General features: G+C 58.3%; 1 protein-coding gene and 3 long non-coding RNA genes across 5 annotated transcripts in view; 2 read left to right on the top strand and 2 right to left on the bottom strand.

Annotated features, from left to right (window-relative positions):
- LOC121030448 (uncharacterized) overlaps nt 1–131 on the bottom strand; it is a 10741-nt gene extending 10610 nt beyond the window's left edge. The window contains exon 1 of the long non-coding RNA XR_005790204.1: nt 49–131. This is a non-coding gene — a long non-coding RNA (uncharacterized LOC121030448). The remainder of the gene's footprint in view (nt 1–48) is intronic.
- Nucleotides 1–4846, top strand: part of EN1 (engrailed homeobox 1) — a 6049-nt gene extending 1203 nt beyond the window's left edge. Inside the window, exons 2-3 of the mRNA XM_040474874.1 lie at nt 1–631; nt 3704–4846. The exon at nt 1–631 is cut by the window's left edge and continues 22 nt beyond it. Coding sequence (XP_040330808.1) covers nt 1–631; nt 3704–4020 — 948 coding nt within the window. The 3' untranslated portion in view covers nt 4021–4846. The remainder of the gene's footprint in view (nt 632–3703) is intronic.
- LOC121030446 (uncharacterized) lies at nt 4774–11776 on the bottom strand. Of its 2 annotated transcripts, none has more exons than XR_005790202.1 (3): nt 11694–11776; nt 10187–10396; nt 4774–7307 (listed from the first exon to the last, which is right to left on the bottom strand). It is a non-coding gene; the product is annotated as an uncharacterized LOC121030446 (long non-coding RNA). The 2 variants fall into 2 exon arrangements; XR_005790201.1 differs by having other exon boundaries at nt 10187–11277; nt 11694–11770.
- A 304-nt stretch (nt 11777–12080) lies between these two features.
- The window catches only part of LOC121030447 (uncharacterized), a 78840-nt gene continuing 76981 nt past the window's right edge, over nt 12081–13939 (top strand). Inside the window, exon 1 of the long non-coding RNA XR_005790203.1 lies at nt 12081–12170. This is a non-coding gene — a long non-coding RNA (uncharacterized LOC121030447). The remainder of the gene's footprint in view (nt 12171–13939) is intronic.

Here is a 13939-nt window from a genome sequence, read left to right on the forward strand (position 1 = left end):
CCCCCGCCGCCGCCGCCGCCGCCGCAGCATCTCGCGGCGCCTGCTCACCAGCCGCAGCCCGCGGCCCAGCTGCACCGCACCACCAACTTTTTCATCGACAACATCCTGAGGCCGGACTTCGGCTGCAAAAAAGAGCAGCCGCCGCCGCAGCTCCTGGTGGCGGCGGCGGCCGGAGGAGGCGCAGGAGGAGGCCGGGTCGAGCGTGACCGAGGCCAGACCGGCGCAGGTAGAGACCCTGTCCACCCGCTGGGCACACGGGCGCCAGGCGCCGCCTCGCTCCTGTGCGCCCCGGACGTGAACTGTGGCCCACCCGACGGCTCTCCGCCAGCCGCCGGCGGCGGTGCGGGTGCGTCCAAAGCCGGGAATCCCGCGGCGGCGGCGGCGGCGGCGGCAGCCGTGGCAGCGGCGGCGGCGGCAGCGGCGGCCAAGCCTTCGGACAGCGGCGGCGGCAGTGGAGGCGGCGGAGGGAGCCCTGGTGCGCCGGGTGCCAAGTACCCGGAGCACGGCAACCCCGCCATCCTGCTTATGGGCTCAGCCAACGGCGGGCCCGTGGTCAAAACTGACTCGCAGCAGCCCCTCGTTTGGCCGGCCTGGGTGTACTGCACGCGTTACTCGGATCGTCCATCCTCCGGTGAGTACCCAATCCCGGCTGCGCCTTGTCCCCAGAACTCTCAGCCGCCACCGTGCCGGGGGGGAGCAAACTCGGCCTCCGGCGCTCTCTCCTCTCACGCCTGCTTCCTCCTCCTCACCCCCGCCACAGTCCCAGCCGGGTGTGCCCCCAGTCCAGCGCTCCTGGCCTCTGCGGCCACCACTGGAGAGGCTACAGCTCCTGGCCCGAGAAGCTCGATCCTTTGGTTTTGAAGTCCGAGCCCCTGGGGCCTTCTTTGTGTTTTACCTTTATTATTCTTAGGAAAGACACAGTCAGTCATTGATTTTGTTCCAGGGAGAGAGATGTTTAGAGCCGGCGGGAAGGTGGGCCTAGTGATCTGGGTCTGAAATCCCGCCAGCCAGGTCCGGAGGAGGCCGAAATCCAGCAAGGCTCTGATCAGAGAAATCATCGCCTTGTGTTCTTACACACGCAAACACCATCTCTGTATTTTCTGGGGACAGTTTCTTTACATCGAGATAGATTTGAGGACACACAGAAAGAGAGAGAAAAGCCTCTGATCGCTGTCTCTTCTTCCCCAGGCCGGGTAGGGAAGAGAGTCTGACCCGGGTGGGTAGAATCCAGGGAAAGACGGTTGCCAAAACGGTCCGTGCCGAGAGCCCGTGGCTCCTGGTTCTCTAGCGCTCACAGACAGTGGGAGAGGAGAGGAGACCGGTCAGGCTCGGGCCAGGCCGCGGGGGCACAGGACATGATTGACAGCCTCCTGGGCAGCTTCTCCGTGCCACGGGCTCGGACATCCTCCCGACTCTGCCCCTTCCTTCTTCCACTCCTTTCTTCCCCGTATCTGCCAGTTAGCAGATTTCCGCCAGCCGTAGGTTGGTTTCCTTCGGCCCTTTTTCCGCCTGTCCCTTGCGCTAGGAGAACCCGAAGCCGAGGAGACCCGCGCTGGGACAACCCAAGGCCCCGGGAGAGGAGGCTGGGGCCTGCCCGCCTCCCGGGACGGCAGCACCAGGGAGGCGGGTGGGCACTGCGAGGAGGGCGGCAGGGGTTCTGGCCTACAATTGGCGTTCCGGGCACCCGGTCCGGCAGGAGGCCGGGCACAGCGTAGCGGTGCGCCGCTCTACTCCGGCTGGTGTCTAGCCTCCCCCACGGTTGCCGGCCGGGCGCGGATCGATGCGCGCTATCAGCCCCCGCCATCTCGAGCCCCGTTATTGACACGTCGGACTCCCTGAACCTCCGAAAAGCTGCTTTGATTGACTCGCCTGATGGATAGAGTGATTGAGCTGTCAGGCTGTGCGGCTCAGGCTGGCCAGGAGGCTACGATTTTATTACAAGTGTCCGTGCCTCTGCACACACGTACACAACAGCACTCTTAACAACATCCCGGACGCACAACGCGCAGCGGGGCCTTTCTGGAGATGTGCACATTTCCTGGGCAATCCCTCTACCCGCTCAGCTAATTACTAATCCAAACTGAGGCCGTCCTCCCTCCCCACCCTACCTCTTAGTCCTCTCTGCACAGAGCTTAGGAGTGGGCCTTGCCTTTGTTCTTGGCCGCTTTCCTTCTTACGGGCCTGGGGAGGCAGGGTACTGGCTCCTCCTGCATGGGCAGTTCAGGGAGATGAACCTCAACCCAGACCTGAGTCGCTGCAGTTAGCCAGGCCTGGACTCTTTGGTCATAGGACAGCTGGTGACCCCAGGCGCTGGCCTGCCCCAGGAGCCAGCAGCCCAGCTTGCCCCTCTGTTGCTAGGTTTGGAGACTCCGGTGAGGACCATTCTTTCCAGACAGTTTCAGATATTAAAAGGCCCAACAGGGACTTAGCTTGGCTCAGTAAGCTCCCATAATCAGGACAGGGCCCACCAAGTAAGTGCCTGAAGACTTGGGTGTGAGGCTGATAGACTGAGGTGCAGGCTTTAAAGGCTGCCTCCTCTTTCCCCCTTCTCTCTCAGGGCTGGGCTCCATAGCAGCTCTCTTCCCAGACCAGATTTTGGGAGAGATTTCACCTTCTTGGGGGGGGGGGGAGGTTTGTTGGGGCCTCTTCCCATATTCGTCGTAGGGGCGAAGCACAAAATTCTGGCAGTATTCTCCCTCTGTCTCTGTCCCTCTGCCCATATTTTGCTCATGGATGGGGTCAAGAGGGATGTAGTCTCTTTGCAAATGTCTTAAGATGGGCAGGGAAAGCATATCTGGTCTGTTTTTGTTAATCCAGGATTTTTCAATCCTGAAACTGTAGCTTATGTGTTCAAAAGAGAGAGCCGGGTGGAGGAGTGGGGAGGGTTCTCGCTTTCTCACTGGCACCATCCAAGGGGCAAAGCGGAGAACCCTGGGGGCCAGGGCCATGTGGGCAAGACATGCAACCGGGTGAATGCCTTTTCCCTCTCTTCAGAGAACGGGGTGGTCAGTGTCTCCCTGGGATTCTAGAAAGGGCTTCCGTTAGGCCAAAGAGAAAGGAGACGTGGAGAGAACATACACCAAAGACTTTGGATCTAGGCAAGCCCCTCCAAGTCCCCTTCTTATCCCCTTATTTTCTGGGGTCAATAGCCACAAGCAGATGGGGTCTTATTGTCCGTGCTGGGTGTAGGTGGCTCCTTGAGGAGGAAGGGAGGATTAGTTTGCAGGCTGGCAATTCCCTCAGGGCAGTCCTGCCCTAGTGTCTTCACTGGTCCAGTCTTGAGACTCTTTTTATTCCAGGGCTGTGAAGACAGCAGGCCCCTGACCTCCAAGTCTGGGATCCACCGGATGGGGCTCCAAATGTGTCTCCATCTTGGATTATGGGATTTAAGCCTGGCACGCGGCTCTCTGGTTCCGAATTCGGGTGTGGGGTGTACAGACAACCTCGGCCAGTTTTTCCTCCGCGGCCCGTCTGGCGCCCCCCCAGAAGGGAACTCGGCGACCCCAGCAGCCAGGCGATGGATTGATCTAGGGGCTAGCCGGCGGGAGGGAGCCGGGGGCGCCGCAGGGCCTCCGCAAACGCCCCCGGAAGCGCAGGGCGCGATCCCCGCTCGGCCCAGCAATTCTCACGGCTTCCTCTGCCCTCTACCCCCTCCCCTCTGCCCTCCGTCCCCACCCCCACCCGGCCCTCTCCGCCGCTGCAGGTCCGCGCACCAGGAAGCTGAAGAAGAAGAAGAACGAGAAGGAGGACAAGCGGCCGCGGACGGCGTTCACGGCCGAGCAGCTGCAGAGACTCAAGGCGGAGTTCCAGGCGAACCGCTACATCACGGAGCAGCGGCGGCAGACCCTGGCCCAGGAGCTCAGCCTCAACGAGTCCCAGATCAAGATCTGGTTCCAGAACAAGCGCGCCAAGATCAAGAAAGCCACAGGCATCAAGAACGGCCTGGCGCTGCACCTCATGGCGCAGGGACTGTACAACCACTCCACCACCACGGTCCAGGACAAAGACGAGAGCGAGTAGCCGCCGCCGGCTGGGGCCGCGCGGTCCGGCCGCCGCGCCCGCGCCCCCTCCTGGCACCGCCACCGCCACCGCCACCGCCACCGCCGCCTCGCCGGCCCCACGCCGGGGGAGAAAGAATCCGCGCACAGGAGGGAGGGAGCAACGGGGAAGAGAGAGAGAGAGAGAGAGAGAGAGAGAGACAGAGAGAGTTTCTCAGAATGGAGAGTCACGTTTGAACGAAACATTTTTAAAAAGGGAGAAAGACTCGGACAGGTGCTATCGAAAAATAAGATCTATTCTCTATTCACGGTGTAAGGGGCGAAACTGCGAACTCCTTAAAGCTCTATCTAGCCAAACCGCTTACGACCTTGTATATATTTAATTTCAGGTAAGGAAAAGAAATATGTGTAGCGATCTCTATTTGCTGGACTTTTTATTAATCTCCTTTATTATTATTGTTATAATTATTATAATTATTATAATTATTTTATCCCCCACCTCCGCCTCGCTGCCCCCGGCCCAGTTTCGTTTTCGTTGCCTTTTTTCTTTTGAATGTTGTTGCTTCTCCGGTGCCTCCCGCCCCGCATCGCTGGCCCTCGTTTCTCTGGGACTTTTCTTTGTGTGCGTGAGAGTGTGTTTCCTCGCGTGTCTGCCCTTCGCCTCTCCCCCCCCCCCACCTCCCAAGCCCCATCTGTCGGTCTGTCTGTCCTGCTCCCCTTTCGTTTTCCGGAGACTCGTTGAGAAATACGACCCCACAGACTGCGAGACTGAACCGCCGCTACAAGCCAAAGATTTTATTATGTTCAGAAACCTGTAGTCTGAAATAAAGTGTTCACTGTGCTCACGAGCCGCTGGCGGCCCTCCTCCTTGCGGGTTCGGGAAGGGCGCGGGCGCAGGGCTCCCGCGCGCACCGCGCACACACCGGCCGGCCGGCCTTCCCACCAGCGCGCAACGAATCCCGGGGGCCAGACGAGCGCGCGGTGGTAGAGGCGGCCCAGATCCGGGCGGATCCGGGTCTAGAGGGTCTGGAGGGTCTGGAGGCCCACGCCTGGTCTCCAATGGCGTCCAAGGGAGCCAGAAAGGCGAAACCTCAGTCCTGACTCCGGAAACACTGCTGGGGCTGTCGGGCCGCTCCCGGGTTCGGGGCCAGGACCAACCTGGCTTTGGCCTCCTCTTGTTCGACCTGCTCCGCTCCTCGCTCTGGCCTGCACCTTGCCCTTTTCTTCCCTCCCGTCCCCCTCCCAGCCTGGTGCGGGCTTTGCTTGACGTTTTTCCCTCCGGAAGCAGAAGGCCTTCCCAAGGCGGGGCAGAGGTGAGGGGCTGCCTCCAGCTAAGCTGCCCACCAGGGCCAGCGGCTCTTCAGCCTGGCCTCTGGGCCTAGCCTCTCTGCCGCCTGGTCTTCACTGCTCTTAGTTCGGAGAAGCGATTCTGTAGGCGAAGCGGCGGGGCCAGGGCCGCACAAGGAGCCTCTCCGGGCGGATCTCACGGTCTCCTATAGCCCAGGGAGAAGAGGCCCGGATCCTGGGACGCTATGCAAAGCAGCAGCACATTGCTGCTGGGATCACTTTGAGCCATCTCCCAAGTGGGCACAAGCCTGCCTCGTCCAAACCCCAAACCTAAGCGGGGTCACTCTCAGAATGCCAACAAAGGCTTGCTTCCTGACTGAGGGGGGCGCAGACACAAGCCTCCAGGACCCTTAGGACACGTGGACGTCCCAGAGGGAAATGTCTGCACTCTTGCCCCTTCGCCCTGGGGCCTATCCTCCTGGGCAGGCACTGGGCCCCCTATATTCAGGGACTAGGGGGAGGAACCAGAGGCCCCTCCTCAAGAGGTATCATCTTTTTGTCCAGGATTTGTGTTTTTAATGATAAATTCTCCTTTCCTCCTCCTTCCTGTCTTCTGAAATATGTGTGCATGTACCTGTGTGTGGCTAGATGTGTAGGTGTCCTGGCGAGCTTGTGTGCGTATGTGATCATGTGCAAACACAGGTGCATATAGGTACCTACCTGGTCTTGTGTGTCCCTGCATGTGTGACTATTGTGCTCGCTGAGTGTTCGTTGCTCTGTAATTGGATGCACACTTGGATGTTTGTGAGCTCATGGCGTGTGTTCGTGTGGTCGTTTGTGTTTGCACACCAGAATGCTTGCAGGTATGTTTACGGGGCTTAGGGTCTGCATGGGAACTCTGTTTCTGTGTTCTTCCCTTGGGTTTCTTTCCTGTTGTTTTTGTAGGATTGATTTTGTGAGAAGTGAGAGTGGCGTCGTTCTGCCTTTTTCCTTGAAAATCTTCCCGCTGATTTGGGCCTCTGTCTGGGGAGGTGACAGTGCTGAGCCGGCTCCGAGTCCTTGCTCGAGGGTTTGGGGGCTTGAGGTTCAGTGGCCTGGAGTTGGAGAGTAGATGTGGTATTGCCATGGACTCCCAACTTTGTTGCAGTAAATCTTTTTCCTCTTACCCCCTTCACGCCTTCTTGGGGTGTGGAGACTCATCTCTGCACATACTGGGTGCTCAGTCAATCCTTGAGTGAAGAATTCGAAGCAGAGGCCTGGGCCCTTCCCTGGGGTGGCCCAGATGCATGGTTTTATGGGGGTTGGAGGTACATCCTTTGCCTTCCTTGGTGGGGAAGGGGGCCTGGGATCTTCAAACTTTCCAAGGCTTCAGGTTAGAGGGTCAGAGACTTGGAGCCCACGGTCCTCCCCCTCTCCTCCAGGTAGCTCAGAACATCTAGCCACATCCAGAAGTGGTGTTGGGGGCGCCCTGCTCCGTCGAGAACCTTCTCCTTCGAGTGCCTGGAAACGAGGCTACCCTTTCTGCATCCTTCTTCATGGTGGTCCTGGGGGTCCCGAGGCCACTTCAAGACCACCAGATCTAGCGGCTGGGGTAGAGGCCAATGCAAGCAACAACTCCAGAAAGGATCCTATTCCTTAAGGCTCCATTTCGGCACTCTCAGGAGGTCAAAGCTAAGAGCTCTTCCCCTTAACCTTGGGGGAGAGGGACGAGGTGGTTACCCCTCCCCAGGATTGTATTAGTGAAGTCTATGGATGTGTCATTATTATGTAATTTGATTTCTTGCCCATATCTCCTTTTATCTTCCAACCATTATGGGCAAAGAGAATTTTCTTTGTCCGGTGGAGGAAACCGAAGCTCGGAGAATTTAAATATTTGTTCCGTGCCTTGTCCGTGGCTGTGTGTCGTCTTCTGTGTCATATCTACTCTTAGCACCTGACTTTACCTCGGGAACCTGGCCAAGGCCTTGACCTTCCCACCTTCTTGCCTTCCTCCGTCCTCATTTCCTTTCTTCCTGATTGGGGCTGAGGAGAGAGGAAGAGGACTTTGGTCAGTTCTCTTTCTTGTTCCCCCTCTAAAAAAAGAAAGTAATAATAATCATAAGCAGGCATTGATTTCTCTGATTTATGGGGCTGGCTTTAGTGAGCCGCCTGTGTATTAAAGTCTGAAGTTGCATCGAAATAAATACTGGCGTGTGCTATCCCAACTTCCTCATTTTCTACCTTTTAAAAAAAAAAAAAATGAGCGGATTGAACCATAAACTTAAATCTTCCTCAGCCCAGAAGGAAATACACACTAGCCGAGTCTAAACAGTATTGATCCCTGGCTCTTTCTGGGGGCAAAGGTCTCTGTTTTCTTGCTCAAAAGTCTTGTTCCTTCAGTAGGGTCAGGGGGAGGCTGTGGATGGAGGAGGGGATATTTGGGTGTGGGGGGCTGCCTTGTGTGTCTGGGCAAGCTTATATGTTTGTGGGTTGTCCTGTGTGTGGTGGGGTATTGGCACGGGACGGTATTGGGTAGTTGTGCCTCAGCTTGGGAGATGGAAGTGTGTGTTTTGGGTATATGGATGCCAGTACTGACTGGTGTTTGTGAGTGTGTGCATGTGTGCCCAGCTCTCTGGCTCCCTAGGCTGGGTTTCCCAGGGCACAGAGAAGGAGTGGTCTGCTAGCCTGCCCCCCAACCTGGCCCCCACAGCCCTGTGACCTATGACAGCACTTCCAGAGGTATGATCACCAGGGAGGTCACTGTGTCCTAGTCTCTCCCCATCCCAACTTGCTGCCACCCCCCCTCCCCCATCCAATGCCCTCAGGAAAAAGCCTGGTTGCAGGGGCAGGGGTGAGGCTTGGCTGACTCCTGGAGGCCAGAGGCCAAGGCCACGGTTGGAGAGGCCCTGTTCAAATTCCTTGTCCTGTGTCCAGGTGTCCACTGCGGTTCTCAGGTGTGCTCCTCAGTCCCTCCAGGGCTTAGCCTAGATTTTCTTTTTTGTGTTGGAGAAAACCCATTCCTCTGACAAAAAAAACTGCCTTCCGGTGTGCACCAACGTGCGCAGGGGGTGGGAGGGGCAGGGCAGGGCAGCGGGCAGCAGCCCTCCCTTAGCTTTGCCTCACCTCTCCATGGGGAGGTGGCCGTGTGTCCTCCTCCCCCCACCCCCACCAGCGAACTCGTTCTTCTCTCACTTTGAACTCAGGTGAGAGGGTTACACTCCTGTGGCAACTTGTGGAGAGGGACAGGGCTGGGGACCCTGCCAACCCCACTCCTCCCCCAAATGCTTTAGGCCAGTCTTTTAATGAAGTCCCGTTGTTGGAGGGGGTCCTCAGGGATTCTTGAATAAAAAGGTTGCATTGCACAGGCAGGGGTGGGGTGGTTGGGGAAGTTGGGGGTTGAGGGAGCGTGGAGGAGGGGTGGGGGGAAGTCCTGAGAGAGTAAGTACCTCTTTCAAAAGCAAGGGAGAGGAAACCGGCCCTCGCCCCCCCCCCCCAGCTTTCCCCTGAGTCCAGTGTTCTTCCCCGTGTGCCACTGAGTGGGCAGTGTTGAAGCACAGATAGCCGCTCTGCATGCATGCACACGCTTCTGCACACAAAAGAGCAGGTGCATACATTTATCTATGCCTATATATGCGCATGTGTGTAAAATATGTGCACATATACCAAAAAAATGTTAAATGGGCTGAGCTATAGAGGTGTGTTCCCCACAAGCACAGGGACGTTGCCTGTGTAGAAGCTTCTGGCACACATTCACGCATGGTCCAGGAGTACACATAGCACTGTGCAATACATATCTGCATGCCCTAGCTCTTGGGCTTCCCGTCTAGCCTGTACAGGGACAGGGCGTTGTTTCCAAGCCTGGGACGTACCTGCTTGCCCCTTCCGTGGAGGCCCCCAGGAAGAACTGGGGTGGAGGTGGGTGGGTTGGTTGGGTGGGGGCCAGGAAGACTGGAGTCAGGGCAGCCAGGGGAGTGGTGGGGTGGCCCCTTCTCTTGCCCTGGAGGCTGCTGGGTCCGGGTGGCTCTGGGCTCAGACACAAGGCACACTTAGTACAACTCTCTCCATCCTTACGATGTCCCCTGCACCTTCCCAGGTGCATCTCCTGGGGGAATGGCCAGCCTCAGGCAGGGAGGTTTCGAAAAGCAGATTTTTCAGAGAGCTTAGTAAGTCCTGGGCCATATTTGCCCCTTGAATTTCCTTCTAAATGCAGCCTTTCCCCCGCTGAGGTGTCACTCTGGAGATGGGACTCTGGAATTCTCTCCACAGATGTGGGAGTGGGTTGCTTTGGGGACATTTGGGGAGATTTCAGCCTCAGTAATGGCAGACTCCGGGTATAGGTGAGTCTGTAAAAAGCAGGATTTACTGTGGGTGTATAGGTATGCACATCATACCCTGAACCGAGAACTGGGATCTTTCACTCTAGAATCAGCTGTTGGCAGCGGGAATGATGTGGGATGGAGTGGTGGGGTGGGAAGAGGCAGTAGGAGTGTTGTGTAGAGGGAGGTGATGGGCACCAACATCCCCCTCCTCGACTCTGCTGGGGGAGGGGGTAAAACTCAAGAAAGCTTTAGGGGACTAACAGCCACTAGTGGATTCCTCCCTGCTCCCCCCCCCCCCCCCCCCCCCAAGCACACCATTGGGTGTTTGGAAGCTTCCTCAGGGTGCACTCATCCTTCTAGAGGTCTGAAGATGTGTCCAGCAGGCGCCAGAGGGACATAGTTTCAAGCGCAGAGGGGTGGGAGACCCCTGGGGGGCAAGACGGAAGGAGTCGCAGGAAGAGAGGGGCCCACGAATATTTAAAATTTGGCCACAAACGCTGCGAGAGTGGGCTAGAGCCCTGACGGAGGCCAACGAACTCCGCAGAAAGACCCACAGTTCTGCCATCTGATAAAGCCTACACAACGGGAAACTTGACCACAAACCTCTGCTGCTGCTTGGCGGCCTCCAGGGGGCTGGGGAGAAGCAACCTGTAATAGTTGCAATGTCGTCCAAGCTGAAGGTAATGTATGTGCTGAAGAAGACAAAGCAAGTCCCAGAAACCACCTCAGCGGAGCTCACCCTGTCCTCCTCTCCCCTTCACTTCCACTGGCGGGACTTGTCCATTGGACAGGATGAAGGCAATTCAGAAGACACTTCCAGAAGTTTGAAATGGATAATAACATAAGCATAATTTACTTGCCAGCGCACACTGCTAGCTATTTGGCATAATTTATTTAATTCAGCCGCACGCACTTCTTTGAGTGGGATGTTACCATCCCCGTTTTACGGATGAGAAAAGTGAGGTCCGGGGTCGTCTTGCCACAGTCACACCAAACCACATTAAAACTTACACTGTAATAATGCATCGTAAACTGCCAGGCTGACTCGCCTTGGCAACAGGCTCAGTATCAAGTCTCCAGCATACAGAGAGCTTGGCACATGGTAGGGAGAGGCGCAGACTTGGGTTCAGGGCTAGTCTCTGTCTTTTGGACTCTCAAGAAGGAGTGGCTCTCAGCCCCCACCCCCGACCCTGTACTTCCCCTCAAGTTAGTCAAGTCAGGGTTGAATTCCTGCTCTCACACCGCACTCCACCCGGGTCTCAGATGGAGTTCCTGGGGGTTCCGTCTTTTCCCCATCCAGAGGGTCCCCGCCCTCCACAATCAGCGGGGTCTGCTTCCCCCCTTCCTCTCCCACCTGCGCCCAGGCTGGTGGGCCGAAGCGTCCCGCCCCAGCCGGGCGACTCCGACTTTGTCCTTGTCCCAGCCCGGCCCGGCGGCCAGTGCCCTGCCCAGAGGACACTTCGCAGATGCACTTCCGGTCAGCGCGACCCAGGCCGCAGGCCCCGACCGCCCCGAGCACCCTCTGTCGAGTGGCGTGTTGGAGACGGGGACCGCCTCTGGGGCTCGCGATCCCTCGGGCACCGAGAAACCCCATTTCTGCCTCCCAGCTCGTGCCCTGGCTCGTGCCTCTCCGCTCGTTGGGGACGCCAAGAGAAGGGCCACTCCGGCCCGGTCCGGTCCTCGCGCCCGACCTCCTAAGCAGGCGACAGGGACTCGCGCACAGGCCGCATCTCTCCCCCGCCCCCGCCCCCGGGTTCTCCCAAGTGACTGTTCTTTGTGCAGTTTCGATTTGCGTCTAGGCCGGGTTCGCGTTTCTTTCTGTCATTTTCTATGGGCTTCCCAGCCCCCGAGTGCCTCCACGTCCTCTGCTCCAAGCTTTCCGTTTTCTGCTGCGGAGGCCATCCTCCTGCGGCCAATCTCTCCGGCCGCTCGGACTCGGCCTCCGCTGCGGGTGTGCCCGGGGTCCCTTGGGCTCCCCGCCTTCCGCCTCTCCTCTCCCCGGGGCCCAGCCCCCAAGTTTGCTCCCCGCTGCTCCTAGGGAGGCTGGCGCGTCCCCGACCTTCCTGCCCCCCCCCCCCTCCCCAGGCCGGCTCAGGGGACCAGCGCTGACCTTGGAGGCGGCCAGGCTGCCCCTCAGGGTTCTCCGGTCATCCCTGCCCCTCCTTGACTCGATGGCTCCCGAGTCGTGGCCGCTGGTGGCGGGGTGGGGGGGGGTGGGGGGTGGGGGCGGCGCCCTTCCCCTGGCAGTAACGCGCAGCGGCTTGCAATCTTGGCTGCACACGCCGTGGCTCCGAGCGGCCCCGGCCTGGGGTCAAACCAAGAAGGAGGAGGGGTGGACCTCAAGGCTGGGAGATCCGACTTTATGTTGCTTCAACTTGTCCTGAACGGTTAGACGAGGAGCGCTTGCGCGCACACACACCACGGGGAGTCCAAGCCCTCGCTGGCTCGACCCGCCGGCTCAGCGCCCTGCGCGCCCTTGGCCCGCCCGAAGGCCCTGGCGTCAGAGGGCTCGGCGGCGGCCTCCTCCGTGCGTGGTTGGGGAGGACCTGGCCCCAGAAGGGCCACCAGCTGAATTTTCCCGGACTAGGTGAGCGCCCTCCGAAATCCCCCATGCGGGATCCATTTTTGGGCAGAGAAAAAGTTGCAGTAGCAGCCCAGTCCCCTGCTGCCTCCTCCGTCAACAAAGCGAGCACCTTCAGGGCTCAGACATTTGCCCACCTTCCCTCTCCTTTTCTGGAGATAATTTGGCCAAGTCGCTTGCCTATGCACAGCTGTGGTTTCCCGCTCGGGTTCACTGTTTACTTGGAATTTCTTTAAAACCAGCGGCGCCAAATTGCCCTCGCTCTGCGTCTTCTCTGGGCGGCGTCCGCCCAGGCCTCGCTAGAGCTTCCAGAAGGGCGAGGCCGGGCGATGAGGGCGCGAGACAGGCCTCGGCCTAGCTGGGAAGCATCCTTCGATCCGATCCTTCGCTCGATTTCCCACTTCTGCTCCCAGCTGCCGACGGAGCTCAGGCTTTCACCTCTGGCCTCCTCATTTTGGGCTCCTTCCTGGTGCTGTGTCCTCATTAGGCGGAAGCCATGGCGACTGGGGATGTAGACCCCAGAGAGAACGGCTGGACCCAGTTCCCCTATCACCAGGCCTTGCGTTCTTTATCTGTTGTCTAAAATGCCTTGGCAGGGCCGATTTCACTGGCGGTTCATGTCTAGTGCTGGTTGGTTTGCCAATGGCAAGGAAGTGAGGCGCCCGGGGTCCTGGGGGAGTGTTGAGGGAGGGGGGGAGATTGGAGTATACGGTCTCCCAAGGGAGGTCACTTGTATTCAGCTAAAGTAAACAAAGTTCCCCAAGGGGAATAAAACTTTTGGGGCCCTCCCACCCAGCAGGACCTGGGAGTACCGGGGTCGGGAAAGGAGGTACTGTGTTCTGGGCACCCCAGCGTGCAAACTTTGGCCCCAAACAGAAGCAGCCGCCAAGTGAAAGTAACCAGGGAGGCACCACCACGGCTGACGGCTGACGTTCCTGCGAGAAGTGCCAGGGAAGAAGACACCGCTGCTCCCAGTGGTGGCCCAAGGCAAAGCCGAGGTCTCCATCGAATCTGCTCATTTGCCTTTCTCAGGGAGGACGAGGCTGGATCCCTTCCTCCCTAGGCTCCCGCACCCCCTCAGTCACCTCAGGTATCTTTGTTGGTATCGCTGCCTTCCTCCTAGGAGAGCTGCCCGCGTTTGGATTTGGCCCACCAATCCCAGCAATTCCAGACCGGGCAGGCTGGGGCTCGGCCCTCCCTCCAGCTTCCCCGGGTGGGGTGGGGAACCCCCTTCTCCCCTCGAGACCCTCCAGAGCCAGAGTGTTGATGATCATTACTTTAAATTAAAAGTCCCTTTTTTCCTTTCCGTCTAAGCCCCAACTTAGTTTCAGAGAATGAAGCGTGAAAGCTCTTTTATGGAGATTACCGATGCTTCATTTATTCCCGCAAATGGCAAACACGGCCCGGGAAAAACCGAGTGAGCGAGCTCCTTGTCTCGGATCCTCAGCCGTCTCCGTGTTCACAAGCTCACTTGGCTGTGAGACGCTTCCGGGAAAGCGCCTGCAGTGGGCTTACCTGGGAAAGGGAAGAGCTGCTTTGCTGGGGCCCCTTGCGGCAGTCACTCGCTGGCTGCTTGGGATAGAGACCTGGCAACAACCCCTTGACTTGAGAGCTGAGAGATTTGGGACCCGGGGAAGCCGGGGTGGGGAGTCCAGGGTGTTATGCCTGAAGACCTGTGAGGAATTGAATCTATGCCCAAGCAGTAGATGCTGGTCACCCTCGCTACTGCATTTCCCTGTCATTTCCTATTGACAGTGGAATTTGGGGGCGCACTG

The sequence above is a fragment of the Herpailurus yagouaroundi genome, unplaced genomic scaffold, assembly GCF_014898765.1.
Source record: "Herpailurus yagouaroundi ecotype Mexico unplaced genomic scaffold, PumYag 140, whole genome shotgun sequence".
NCBI lineage: Eukaryota > Metazoa > Chordata > Mammalia > Carnivora > Felidae > Herpailurus > Herpailurus yagouaroundi.